Source organism: Symphalangus syndactylus, chromosome 19, assembly GCF_028878055.3.
Source record: "Symphalangus syndactylus isolate Jambi chromosome 19, NHGRI_mSymSyn1-v2.1_pri, whole genome shotgun sequence".
Classification (NCBI taxonomy): Eukaryota; Metazoa; Chordata; class Mammalia; order Primates; family Hylobatidae; genus Symphalangus; species Symphalangus syndactylus.
The window spans coordinates 26,027,630-26,042,884 of NC_072434.2; the positions used below are offsets into that span (position 1 = coordinate 26,027,630).

The 15,255-nt window shown below is 33.8% G+C and overlaps 1 protein-coding gene across 1 annotated transcript in view; it reads left to right on the forward strand.

Moving 5' to 3' along the window:
* The first annotated feature begins 275 nt into the window (after positions 1-275).
* Positions 276-15,255, forward strand: part of F13B (coagulation factor XIII B chain) — a 32,866-nt gene continuing 17,886 nt past the window's right edge. The window contains exons 1-9 of the mRNA XM_055234164.1: positions 276-376; positions 4,452-4,652; positions 5,516-5,701; positions 6,410-6,586; positions 6,943-7,119; positions 9,978-10,157; positions 10,245-10,430; positions 11,549-11,731; positions 14,570-14,770. Of these exons, the coding sequence (XP_055090139.1) occupies positions 313-376; positions 4,452-4,652; positions 5,516-5,701; positions 6,410-6,586; positions 6,943-7,119; positions 9,978-10,157; positions 10,245-10,430; positions 11,549-11,731; positions 14,570-14,770 (1,555 nt within the window). The 5' untranslated portion in view covers positions 276-312. The remainder of the gene's footprint in view (positions 377-4,451; positions 4,653-5,515; positions 5,702-6,409; positions 6,587-6,942; positions 7,120-9,977; positions 10,158-10,244; positions 10,431-11,548; positions 11,732-14,569; positions 14,771-15,255) is intronic.

Consider the following 15,255-nt stretch of genomic DNA (forward strand, 5'->3'; position numbering starts at 1 on the left):
GAACTTAGGTTGAAAATTTACCTAGTATTATTTATTCTGCTGCTATAATTTATTATTTATTGTGCTGCTATTGTTGCCCTAATCAGTTATAATGCTCTTACTGGACTCTGGCGTAATAAGTAATGTCAATTAATATAGTTGTGTTATTTTAACATTATTTCAAAATATTTTAAGTGAAATATAAGACTCATTACAAAAGGACTTAGAGGTTACAAATTATTAACTTTTTCCTCAAGAGAAGTATTGTGTACTTAATGACAAGTTCCTAGTGCTTTAGAATTGTTAAAATCTTTGTGAAGCACACCACTGAAGATGAGGTTGAAAAACCTGACTTTTATCATCATATTGATAATCTCAGGAGAACTCTATGCAGAAGGTAAAATTAATTCTTAATATTCTTTATTCTCTAAAACATATAAATGGAGATTCTAGTAGTTATACAACTCAAGTTTTAATATACTCTTTCATTTTCATATATCAGTTTTATAACATATATTTTATAAATATAACTTTTTATAATATTTAGGCCTTTTCCTTTGAGCAAAATTAGTAAAGTCTTCTTACAGTAGCATAAGTCAGAAAAACAAAACAAAACAAAAACCCTTGTATCTCTAGGGGGCATTGGAGACCAGGATCTAAATACTTCGGAAAGTTTTTCAGGCTAACAATATGTCCATTTTGAAGTCACACGTTAACTTTAATTCTAAATTTATGCTAGAATCCATTCCTAATACTGACAAAACTTGTACAATTTTAATTCTGTTCATAAGGTGAGAGTTCAATGTGGGAAATTTGAAAAGGAAATAGCCATAAATATTTTCTACTTTTGAGACTTTGATTTTTATCCCAGTGAATTATTCATTTGTTGGAGACATTAAGTAGTGATTAGTAGGTGAACCATATAATTGCTTGTGCAAACAGGGACACTTAGTAAAAGAGGGGCTCTATTAATAATTGTTTGGACAACAATGTAAATCAGGACTTTCCAAACAAACCAATACCTGTGGACTCCCTATTAGAAAGCTTTATAGTGAGATTGCCCAATGTGTAAGATTAATGTGTGAGTGGAAGGTAGGCAGTGTACATGGGTATGTTGTTTAGGAACATTAGCAATATTATCAGGCTGTAGGATGAAGAATCCAGGGAGGACACTTAGCATTAGCAAGAGTGAACATACAAAGAAGGAAGCTACAGCAATAAAGCTTTTCTAAAATAAACATCTTAGGGAATTTGTTGAAATTAAACATATAAGTTTTAATTGTGTTTTAGTTGAATAGTTAACTATAAATTTTCTACCAAAACATCTATAATTAAAATTATAAAAGTGAAAGACACAGAATTAATCTTATTTTATACTTTTAATTCTATAATAGGATGATTTTTGCATGAATTTCTTTTGATTTTATTTTTCTGTCTAAATAGGGAAATACCAGCAGATATAATTGTCCATTATTGCAACGGACATTTGCAAAGACATTGCAATATTCTAGTTAATTTTCTAATTATTATAAGGTTATAATGCTATTTTACACAACAAAAAAAAAGTAAGCTGCTTGAAGACCGAGACAATGATTTTATTTTTGCATGCTTCTCTCAACTCCCACTGTGCACTTCAGGGACAAGAATTGAATTAATTGTGTTTCTCATTTCATGGTATGCAAGTATTATTGGCCTATGAAAGGTCTCACTCTTGCTTTACTTACACATTTTATCCCTTTATTCCTAATCTTGAAGTCCATTTCCCCTGGGACCTACTACAATGTTTTAACATGTTACTCTAGCTCTCTCAACCACAAATAGCTCTGGAATGAATATTATAATATAACCAACTTATCTTTCTGTGAGAATATCATCAGTCTGTATTCACTCACAGATAGCATTATTGAGTCTATTCTTGTACTTGATTTCTGTGAGTAATGAGAGATTACTTTTGCAGAATGGCAGTTTCGAAGTATATCATCTCTGAGAGAGGATGTAAATTGTTGCTTCTCATCATTCTCACCAACACCTCATATTGTCCATTTTTGTACTGGTTGCTATACGGTTATTCATAAAGTGATATCCCATTTTTATTTATTTACCATTCCCTGATCAGTAGTAAGTGTGTACATCTCTTCATATACTTTTTTTATATGTTCAGACATCTGTGATTTTCTGGTTTATATATGATTAGTATATTCCCCACATTTCTCATTAATTTTTTCTCAGGGATTCATATTCTCCAAGGCATTCCAGCTACCTTAACAAGTAATGTGCCTATCCTGGTGGTGGAGGGAGATGCCTAGGATTGTTGTGCAGAGAATACTTTGCTGCCCCTCCCTGACAAGCAACCATGCTCCTCAGGGAAATTCCTTGTGTATTCACCATTGCACTACTATTTTGGAAGACTCTTTTTATTGTAAATTCCTTTGGTGCTTGGGTGTGAAAAAATGGTGAGAATAATTCTCAGGGAATGGGGGCTATCCTGCCCATGTTTTTCCGTCTACTCCATCAGATGCTGGAAGTTTTGTTACTCATCATTCCACATCCATTTCCTTCAAACCTAGGCTAGCACTACTACTATTTTATGTCTCATAGTAGCCTTAAGGTATACAGTGATCAACCAGGGCATTGAAGCCGGAGTAATCACACTGGATCCAGGCCTTCTTCCATCCATGACTGCCCATGTTTCTTCCCAACACAGCTCCTAGGGTTGTTCAAGCATTTCTTTCTTTTAAGTGTTTTTATGATTTTAAGATCTTCAACATAAAGATATATTTTTAAAATATATGTTTTATTTGGAGTATAACATATCCAGAAAAATGCAAAAATCATAGGATACACTTATATAGGTTTTACAAAATTTTACACCATCCTGATCAAGATATAGAAGAGTGATAGTACCCCAGCAATATAAATGATCCCTCTAAGGTACTAAACCCCAAAGGTAACCATTCTGACTTCTATTATCATGGATTTGTTTGTCTTCTTTTAAAAAGTTATGCAAATGTATACATTAATTCATATGTGATTGGCTTCTTTCACTCAATATTATGTTTATGAGATTCATCATTTGTTCATTTCTGTTGTTGGATAATATTCCATTGTATGCATAGTCTAAAATATGTTTATCTTTTCTATTATTTATGGGCGTTTAGGTTGTTCTCAGTTTGGGACTATATGAATACTGCTGCTATAAGCATTTTTTTACATGTCTTTTGGTATACAAATATATGCTTTTTTTATTGGGTAATATGGTTTGTACATGTTTTACCCCAATATATATTGCAAAGGTGTTCTCTCATAGAGTTTGGACTTATTTATACTTTCAGTTGTAGAAATATGCGAGTTCCAGTTTCTTCACTTCTTCACAATCATTGAGATAGCTTGTCTTTTTCATTTCAGCAGTTCTATTGGATATGCAGTACTTTCTCATAGTGGTTTAAATTTGCGTTTCCCTGATGACTAGTAATGCTAAGTACCAGGTCTCTAACCATTTAAATATCCTATTTTGCAAAGCTCTTGCCAAGTATTACTTCGTTTTACTTGGTTGTCGTTTTTCTTTAAAATGCTATTTATTTCAAAATTTTTTATGAGTTAGCATATGTTAAGGAGAAACTTTATCTATTCCTGAACTGTACTGTCCAATACAGTGGCCATTAGCCACATATAGCTATTGGAGACAGTACTTAAAATGTCACTAGTCCAAGATCAGATGTTCTGTAAGTATAAATATATAGTGGATTTTATAAGAAAAAAAAAGAATGTAAAATATTTTCAATATATCGGGTTAAATAAAAACCTATTATTAAAATTAACTTCAATTGTTCCTTAATATTTTTATGAATGTGACTATTAGAAATTTTTAAATTACATAAGTGACTTGCAATACATATCTATTAGAAAGTGCAGGCAGGGTGGAGGGGCTCAAGTCTTGTAATCCTAGTGCTTTGGGAGGCCAAAGCAGAAGGATCCTTTGAGTCCAGGAGTTTGAGACCAGCATGAGCAACAGAGTGAGACCCCTCATCTCTACAAAAAATAAAACAAAAATTAGCCAGATGTGGTGGCATGTGCCTGCAGTCCTAGCTACAGGAGAGGAGGTTTGCTTAAGCCCAGGAGCTCCTGGTGGCAGTGAGCTATATTTCAGCACTGCACTGAAGCTTGGATAACTGAGGAAGACTCTGTCTCTAGGAAGAAAAAAAAAAGGTACTGTTCTATGAAGTTATGCAAAGCTTCCCTGAAAAAGTGGTCTGCTAAGTTTTATCATGACTGTTGGATGTTTAAAGTCATTCGCAGATCAATTATGATAAAAGGACTGCTTGAATTATCACAAAAGTATCTTAAAAATTTAAGTGAGAAAAATAAGTACTAGTTGTGCCTCTAAAAACTTTTAGTTTGTATTGTCATCTGATTACAAATTTATGTTTTTAGATTTGTTTTTCCATTTTTGGCTTGACATTTACTCATTTCAGAGAAACCCTGTGGTTTTCCTCATGTGGAAAATGGAAGAATTGCCCAATATTACTATACTTTTAAAAGCTTTTACTTTCCAATGAGCATAGACAAAAAATTGTCATTTTTCTGCTTGGCTGGTTATACAACCGAAAGTGGAAGACAAGAAGAGCGAACCACGTGTAAAACAGAAGGCTGGTCTCCAGAGCCAAGGTGCTTCAGTAAGTCAGCTGGATGTGTCACTCAATGTTTCAATACTCAAAAGAAATTTGTATATAAAAATAGGGATCCAATAAAAATGGAAAGCTAGCAATCTCTTTCTGCAAAATGAAGGCATAATTTGAAATCTGGTAAATAATGCTTTTACATTAAAATGTTATTTTCTTTATCTGTTTTTAATAATACTCTGTTGAAGGGAATAGGGTAATAACTGAAATTATTTATCACATTGCCAGGCAAAGAGAGATAATTTACTTTAAGTAACAAGAAACTTATTTTGATAATTAAGCATAGGATGCCAGAAAAATGCTTGAAACTCTGGCCTCTGGAAGGGCAAGATTGCTACTCTAATGCTTTATCATTTGTAAGACTCATCTCTCCTTTGTGTGCCAACTTCTCTCATGATACCCATTGAAAAATGTGTTTTTCAATCTTGAATTGAAAGTTTGAGTTCAAATTTGTGAGAAGGTAATCTAATTGACTCATTTCATTATTTTATATCAGGCTACACTATCATCAAACTATCAATGATCTTCCACTAGGGCAGGTGACCCAGAGTAAGGGGCTTTGGTTGAGCCAGTTTCATTTAAAAGAGGATGTTCAATATGGCTATTGCGGTTGATATATCTAGTAAACCTACCTAGAAGTAGATGTGGTAGGGGTAGAAATTACTATAAGAACTAAAATTAGTAAATACAAAGAGAGTCAATGTTAAATTGAATCCATTTCCAAAAAAAAATATGCAGGTATTTCCAAAATGAAATCGCTAATAATAACATTATACTTTTGGCTTAATTTTACAATTTAGTAAAAGACAAGCTTAGTTTCATCATTAAGTTAAACAAATAATTTTTTTTTCCCATAGAAAAATGCACTAAGCCTGACCTGAGTAATGGTTATATCTCTGATGTAAAGTTATTGTATAAAATTCAAGAGAACATGCGTTATGGTTGCGCTTCAGGGTACAAAACCACTGGAGGGAAGGATGAAGAAGTGGTTCAATGTCTCTCTGATGGATGGTCTTCTCAACCAACCTGTAGGAAAGAACATGGTATAAATCATTTCCTAAAACTGAAGATAAGAGCTTGTCAAGCTTATATTGAATATATTGAAGGTTATATTGATATCTATTATTTAATAGAATTTATTTTTCATTATGTCTACAATGCAGGAAGTTGATATTACATTGCTTTTCTCAAGTACTAGGTGATTACTTAATCCAAATGTTCTCAATCCCTACAACCCACCTACACCAATAGTTCCTACTTTGCATCAATAAAAGGAATTGGAATGGAATAAAATGAAAGGAGCTTTTTCTTTATATGTCACTATTTCCTTTATTATAGAAGAATTTAAGATCATGTACATTATTTTATATTGTGAACCAATGTCAGATATACTTAAAAATAGTTCAATAATTTAAATATATGTATACTTTGATAGTAAGTTGTTTAAATTGTAAAAATGCATAGACAGCACATACTTTCACAATTGCTACTGCACAAGCCTTTAGTTGAATTTTGGCCTTTGGTGAAGCACTCGTAGACCAGAATTTTAAAAACAGAAAACTGGTAGGGTTAGGTCACAAGGTATATGAAGAAAGAGAATAGAGGCAAAGAAAAATTGGGGCTATTTTTCAATTTTGCTAAGAGTTGATTTTACCATATATTCTTCAGATTTGTAAAAACACATTTTGAGATTTTTTTATAATCTAGATTATTAAAAAAGTTTATAAAATAAATAATTTTTATAATTTTAGAAACATGTTTGGCTCCTGAATTATATAATGGAAATTATTCCACAACACAGAAAACATTCAAAGTGAAGGACAAAGTACAATACGAATGTGCTACTGGCTACTACACAGCTGGAGGAAAGAAGACAGAGGAGGTAGAATGTCTCACATACGGATGGTCTCTCACACCAAAATGTACCAGTAGGTTCTCATTTGGAATAAAATCTACTCTCACTCTGAAAGCTTTTTCTCATAGAGAAGTGTATATAAGTTGTCATGCTCATTATGTTTCATCTTTTCATACATTTTTGCCTTTATTTTTAATTATGTTGATAGCATTCTTTGATAATTAAAGCTCTCAAGTAGAATAAATTCATTTTAGCTCACAGAATTAAATTAGAATAAGCCTAATGATATTTAACAAATATATAAAATGAATTCATAAGCTTTTTGGCAAATTTAATTTCTATTCTAGATATGTCACGTAAATAGTGCATTTTGTTGTAGCAGAAAAAATAAACATTTGTTTGTAATTTTATTCATTCTTTTATTTGCAGAATTAAAGTGCTCTTCTTTAAGATTAATTGAAAATGGTTATTTTCATCCTGTAAAGCACACCTATGAAGAAGGAGATGTCGTTCAGTTTTTCTGTCATGAAAATTATTATCTAAGTGGATCTGATTTAATTCAATGCTATAACTTTGGTTGGTACCCAGAATCTCCGGTATGCGAAGGTAAATTTTTAACTTTAATACTCACAAAATGCCATGTTTTTATCAGCTTTAATCTCTATTAGCTCTGACAAAATTCCTGTGGTCATATCTATTTTTTTTCCTGAGTCCTATTTTTAAAATAAATATTATCTTTTAAATCAGTGCTATTTTCAGCAATCTTTAATATATCCCACCTGAATAAATCTTGTTTTGTATTAGTTTGTAAATGACTATATCTTTTAAATTTATTATTTTAAAATATCTATTATATATTTTAAATCCCTTATTATAATGAATAACTTTTCTTATTGGGAATTTATTAGACCTAATTACCCCAATCTGGCAGCTTTGCAAGGATACTTTCTCTTAATTTGCCACATATTTCCAGATGTAAAAATTAATCTCCAAAATAGTGAGGTAGAAAGCAGAGAAAACAGGAAAAGCAGAAGAATAATACCCAGAAGTTAAAATGGGAAAAGAGGTTATCTAGTAAAAGTTGCCCAAAAATGTAATATCTATGGTCACATTTCTATTACTGGAAGTGTCCAAACAGATAATGCAATTACCTGTCAGAAGACATCCATAGTTATTTAAACACACCTACAATTTAATATGAGGAGGGTCCTATCTAGCAGAAGATATGAAAACAATAATTGCAGATATGAAAAAAATAATTGCTATAATGTGACAAATGGTACAATCAACTCAGGTACAAAGTGCAGGAATAAACATTAGAGATTCTGATTGGTATGCTGTGGAATAGCATTCACAGAATGATGGATAATATTTAAATTGGGTCTTAAGAGATAAGTAGGAGTTTGAGGATTGGGAGGATAGGGAGAGGCAAAGGGTTTGATAGTCACTTTTTATTTTCTGTAATATGGGATATAATGTCTATTGACAGGCAGGTGAAAGACATGAAGGTAGAACTTGGAAGAGAGTGGTGAAGATTTGGAACAGGTGCTAGGGGAAACAAATGAGGGCTCTGACCATGGGTATGCAATGGGATTGCCAGAACTATCGTAATTCCCTAAATGCACCATACAGTAACTTTAAAGATTTTATGATTTTTCATTCACGCTCGACATCCTTGCTATAGTAGTAGAGAAGAAGATTTTTTAAGCAAAATTTTTTAAAGCATATTATTCCTTTTTTGTTTTTTGAGATGGAGTCCTGCTGTGTCACCTAAGCTAGAGTGCAGTGGCACGATCTCAGCTCACTGCAACCTCCACCTCCCGGGTTCAAGTGATTCTCCTGCCTCAGCCTCCTGAGTAGCTGGGACTACAGGTGTCGGCCACCATGCCCAGCTAATTTTTTTGTGTTTTTAGTAGAAACAGGGTTTTGCCATGTTGGTCAAGCTGGTCTTGAACTCCTGACCTCAGGTGATCAGCCTGCCTCGGCCTCTCAAAGTGCTATTTCAAAAATAAATGGCAGACCTACTTAAGGCCTTTTATACCCCTCTCCTCTTCCAAATTAGCCAGCATGACAACATGCCTACTTTTTTCCGGTAAATAGTCATTAGGCATACAATAGGCAGTGTTGTGGGCTGAATTATATCTCTCTTACTCCTCCCAAAATATAGCCACATTCTAATACTGGGAACCACTAAACGTTACCTTACATGGTAAAAGACACCTTGAGGTTAACAATCTTAAGATAGGAATATTATCTGGAATTATCTATCCAGACTCTAAATATAATCACGAATGCTTTTATAAAAGGGAGGCAGAGGGAGATTGACTACAGAAGAGGAAGCAGGAGATATGACAATGGAAGCCACAGGTTGAAATGTTTTGAGGAAGGGGTTATGAGCCAAGGAATATAGGTAATTTCAAGAAGCTAGAAAAGGCAAAGTAGCCGATTCTCCTCCAAAGCCTCCATCAGGAATGCAGCTCTCCTGATAGCTCGATTTTAGTCCAATGAAACTAACTCTAGACTTCTGGCCTCTAGGACTGTAGGAGGATAAATTTGTGCTGTTTTAAGCCACTAAATTGTAATTCATCAAAGCAGCAATAGGAAAGTAGTGTGGTCAGTATTTTAGAGCAGGAGACTTTAATTTAGACAGACGTGGGTTCAAGAACAGATCTGCTGCATGCTATTAATTTATTCTTAAGTTTTAGTTTGTCTATAAGATGGGAGAAATAATAGTTCCTACTTAATAAAGTTATTTTAGGACTAAAGGAGGTAATGAATGTAAAATGCCTGCTACTTTAGTATTCTACTGGTGCATAACAATGTCACCACAAACTCAGCAGCTTAAAACAACACAATATTATTTCCCATTGTGTGTAGGTTGGGAGTCTGGGTGTGGCTTAACTGGCTCCTTGCATCCATGGCTAACAAAGCTGCAATCAAGATGTTAGCTGGATTGCAGTCTCATCTGAGGCTTGATTGGGCAAGACTTCTTCCAAACTCACTGTAGTTATTGGCAGCGTTCAGTGCTTTGCAGACTGCTGAACTGAGAGCCTCTGTTTCTTGTGGCTGTTAACTGAAGGCAGCCCTCTGCCCCTTGCCTTGCAGCCATTCTGCTTTGGAAGCTCCTGATGTAGCCTCTTATTTCTTCAAAACCAGCAAGGAGAGAGAGTCTCTTGGCAAGAATGGCGTTAAAATCTGATGTTACATAATTATGTGTACATAATCACGTACTAATCCATCACCTTTGCTGTATTTTGTGGGCTAGAAGCAAGTCACAGGTCCTACTCATGGAAAGGGATATCACACAAGGAAGTTAACATCAGGAGGTGGGGATCAAAGGAATGCTCTTAGAATCAGTCTGCCATCCTCTCTATGATGCTTGACACAATGAACATTTTTATTTAATCTTTATTATTTTTTGTAATTATATGACTAAAGGTGCTGATTTTTTTTTTTTCCGTAAGGAAGAAGAAACAGATGTCCTCCTCCACCTCTGCCCATAAACTCCAAAATTCAAACACATTCAACAACTTATCGTCATGGAGAAATAGTTCATATAGAATGTGAACTTAATTTTGAGATCCATGGGTCAGAAGAAATACGTTGTGAAGATGGAAAATGGACAGAACCTCCAAAATGCATTGGTTAGTAATACCTTGAAGAAGCTTTGCTAAAATGAAATCTGCATGTGTAGCTAAATGGTCAGTTCTCTTTCAACTGTACCTTTTCAGAAGGACAGGAGAAGGTAGCCTGTGAGGAACCACCCTTCGTTGAAAATGGTGCAGCAAATTTACACTCTAAGATTTATTACAATGGGGATAAAGTGACATATGCATGTAAAAGCGGCTACCTTCTCCATGGATCGAATGAGATAACTTGTAATCGTGGAAAATGGACACTTCCTCCTGAGTGCGTTGGTATGTATGCTACATTTACCATCAGTAGCTAAACTTATGGTGTAAAATTTTCCATTCTGTTACTTTAATCTGCATATTCCTAGGAAAAGACCACTGCTTAGGCAAATTAGAAACACATTGCTACAGCACCCACTCTTCTGCTTTGCATGTGTGCATGTGTGTGTGCGTGTATGTGTAGCCACCTATAGAATTTAAGTCAATGTAAAGAATTCTAAAAAAAAAAAAATTTTTTTGAACACTAGTGCTAAGCACGGTTATCTGATCTGTGTCATGCCATGACCTATAAGTTATAAATGACAACACATAAATGACGATGTGCTTCATTAGATAAGTAAATAAGGGCATGGTGGATTGAGTGACTGGCCGTAAGCATTATCTACTTCTTCTCCCCATATGTCCTGCAAAGTAAGGGTAGTGCATTCTGTTCTTGACCTTGGGTAAGTCCTGCTGATATTTTGCATCTGGCCATTCTGAACCTTATGCCCTTCTGAGACATGTCTCTGGTCTTTCATTTTACTGAAGGGCACCACCAGGCTACACTATCATTCCTGGGGGCTACTCTTCCTGTCATCTATCTCATTTCTTAATCAGATCACAGCAAGATCTCCACACACATTTATCTAGGATATGTATTAAATAAGACAAAAGCGATGAAGGATGCTAAAGAAATAGACAAACTGAGAGAAAGATACCAAAAAGAGGAAAAAAAAATGGATATTTCCTTCATGGGTCGATTGAGACCTGAGATGAAGAGGAATGAAAAAGAAGAAAATAAAAGTGGGGTAATGCCAAAGAGCAATTTTAGAATTGACCATAATCTTTAGGCTGAAGAACAGTTTCTCATTCTATAGGTTTAAGAAATGTTTATATCATAATTCCTTCACAATCAAGAAAAGAGAAAAATACGTATAGTTGTTTTTAGGTAACATATTTGCTGTCAACCCTTGCTTAGCAAATTTTAAAAATATTTGAGCTGAAAAACATTTTTCATATTTGTAATGAATTTATAAAACAATTGTCCTAAATTATATAATACAAATATCGAGACACTATAGTATGAGTCACTATAGTATATTGTTATGAGCTCATATTAATTTTAAAACAACCTCTTTTCTTAGAAAATAATGAGAATTGTAAGCATCCTCCTGTTGTAATGAATGGGGCTGTTGCAGACGGGTTATTGGCAAGCTATGCAACAGGATCCTCAGTGGAATATAGATGCAATGAATATTACTTACTGAGGGGATCAAAAATATCTCGTTGTGAACAAGGAAAATGGTCATCCCCACCTGTTTGCTTGGGTAAGAAAGAGAACACATGGAATGTCTACGTTTGTACTTTTATGTGATTTTCTTACAGTGTTTTATATCATGAAAATGATGATTCTGTATAAATCTTTTTTTCACAAGTGTTTTCCCTCTCATTTCTTTAAGTAGAACGTCCTTAAAATATTAGTGTATTTTTTCTATTGTGTTAAAATATACATAACATAAAATTTACCACTGTAGCTATTTTTAAGTGTACAATTCAGTGGCATTAAGTATATTAACATTTTTGCGACCAATTACTTTTTGGGTTGTCTTTCTCCTAGCTGAAATTCTCTCCCTGTTATACAGCCCTCAATATCTCTGCTTGTATTGCCCTCAGAGTGTCGTTTCGAGAAGAATAATTAGTCCTATTCTTTCCTTGGTAGAGTATATTGCTAATAGTTTTTTACCACCACATCCTCATCTGAATGGACACATTTGTTACATCTTGTTGATTATATAAAAGTGTTTGCTAATGACTTAGATAATAAATGGTCTTCTAAATGTTTTACACACACATGCACACACACTCCACAAAAATGCTATGATATGATGCAGAGGTATATATCTTAGATTTTTTCTCTAAAAATATATTGTAAACATGGTTTGTCATACTTCTACAATATATACTTTAATGGCTGCATAGTATTCCATAATGTAGATGTACATATGTAATTTAACCAGTTTATTGACGGATGCTTAGTGTTCAACATTTTTATATTCCAAACAGTACACTTGCAAGTAAATCTTTGTACATGTAAAACATATTTATTTTTGTTAAAAATAATTATCATGAGATCAGGAATTTTAATTCTTTTTCTACTAATTGCCAAATTGTCTATCAGAAAGTTTGTTCTGCTTTGTTAAACCTACCATAAGTGAATTAAAGTAGTAATTGTCCTAATCTTTGTTAACTTTGAATGTTTTAATCTTGGCATTTATTGTTAAGCAGGCAAGCACAATTATTTTAATTTGATTTATTTAAGAATTAATTAATTTGGAATTTTTTAACTTTCTAGTAGCCACAGGTTTTTTTCATGAATTAATTATTCATAGTTTAGCCGTTTTTCATACCTATAAGATCTATATCTATATAAATTATTTTATCCAATTGAGAATCATGTTTATTGCAATTATTTTTAATTTCTTTTTATTTATAGTGTTTTTAAGTATCTATAAGTGTATGTTTTAAGTCTTGAGCTCTTTCAACCTTTTGTTAGTAGTTTCCACCTTTCAAGTAATTCTTAGGAGGCTATTCCCATTCAAATTCAGATACAGATACATATTCACATAGAATTTTGCTATTGCTCTCATATTTTTATACATGTTTTTGATATTAAGTTTTTGATGATTTGATTGATATTGCATTGAGTGGAGATATAGTAATCTCTAAGGACAAAGACTAGATTAAAATATTTATGGCAAAGCTGGTAATGAAACAAGCTCATAAGGAAATAACAACATTTAAGGAAATACATCATTCTATATCTGGAACAACTGCCTCAAGAGAGTTAGGTTTGGTCCTAATGAATCAAAGCAAATACCAAATGAAGATTAATCATTGTTATCAGGGCAAGAGAAAAGGGCTTTGTATATCTTGCTTATCTATTGAAACTGGAAAGGCTATCAGTACAAATTCACAATGGTATGATAAAGCGTAGAATTTTCTCTGTAGGAATTATTATTCCAGACATTAAGAGTCTCTCTAACCTCTCCATGCTCTCTTCCCTGCTCTAATCACTCCAGTCTTTCCGGTCTCCTTACTCTTCCACAAACAAGCCAAGAATGCTCTCACTTCAGGGCCTTTGCACTGGTTGTTCCCTTTGCTTGGGACACTCTTTCATAAGAAAATGACATGGTTCACTCAGTCTCCTTCAAGCTTTTGTGCAAATATTATTCTTATTTAGGCCTACCCTAATCACCTTACTGAAAAGTGCAACTTCTCTTCGCCTAGCTCTTTTGTTACCCCCTCCTGTTCCAGTACTCTTTTTTTTCATCCAATTTATCTTATGCTGTAGTTTAAAGATGGCCACTGTGTTAGTCTGTTCTCATGCTGCTAATAAAGACGTACCTGAGACTGGGTAATATATAAAGGAAAGAGATTTAATGCACTCACAGTTCCACATGGCTGGGGAGGCCTCACACTCATGGTGGAAGGCAAAGGAGAAGCAAGGGACATCTTACATGGTGGCAAGCAAGAGAGCATGTGCAGGGAAACTCCCCTTATAAAACCATCAGATCTCGTGAGACTTATTCACTATAAGGAGAACAGCATGGGAAAGACCCACCCCAGGATTCAATTACCTCCGACCAGGTTCCTCCCATGACATGTGGGAATTATGGGAGCTACAATTGAAGATGAGATTTGGGTAGGCACACAGCCAAACCATATCAGCCACAAATTATACAATTCATGTCTTTATTATATTTAGTATATATTGTAGGTGTTTCTCTCAGTTAGAAGGTAAGCTCCATGAGAGCAGGAGTCTTGGTTTTATTCATTAGCAGGTTTTCTATCATTTTCTACATGGTAGCTGAAGGTTTTTATTTTATAGAAATTATTATTAATCTAACTGATCGATGCCCTTAAATAGTATTTTTGATGTTGTAAATTAAGTGGTTTTAGTTTATGACAATAAGTAATGTATAGATTCATTTGATAGTAATAAAGTATGTATTTTCTTATATGTATATATGTGTGTGAGAAGCCTTAATTATGATTTCAATTATAAAATATTGCTTTTGATACTTGTCATAATTTTTGTTTTAAAAAATACCACTTTTGTATTTGTCAGACAAATAAAGAATTTAAAAGAGCATTTTGTTTTTCAGAGCCGTGTACTGTTAATGTGGATTACATGAACAGAAATAACATAGAGATGAAGTGGAAATATGAAGGGAAAGTCTTACATGGAGATTTGATAGATTTTGTATGTAAACAGGGATATGACTTATCTCCATTAACCCCATTGTCTGAATTATCTGTGCAGTGCAACAGAGGAGAAGTGAAATATCCTTTATGTACTAGAAAAGGTAAAATAATGATGTTCTCTGCGAGTATCTTACTTGATCAGTATCTGCTACCTGGGTTGAAAATGTATTTATATTTTGTTGTTATTTTTCTTCTTATTATTATCATTCTTTTTAATTTTGTTTTATTTTATTTTTATTTTACTTTAAGTTCTGAGATACAAGTGCAGAATGTGCAGGTTTGTTACATAGGTATATGTGTGCCATGGTGGTTTGCTGCAACTATCAACCTCTCATCTAGGTTTTAAGTCTCACATGCATTAGTTATTTGTCCTAATGTTCTCCCTCCCCTCGCTTCCCACCCTCTGACTGGCCCCAGTGTGTGTTGTTCCCATCTTTATGTCCATATATTCTCATTGTTCAACTCCCACTTATGAGTGAGAGCATATGGTGTTTGGTTTTCTGTTTCTGTGTTAGTCTGCTGAGGATAATGGATCCCAGCTTTATCCATGTCCCTGAAAAGGACATGATCTCATTCCTTTTTATAG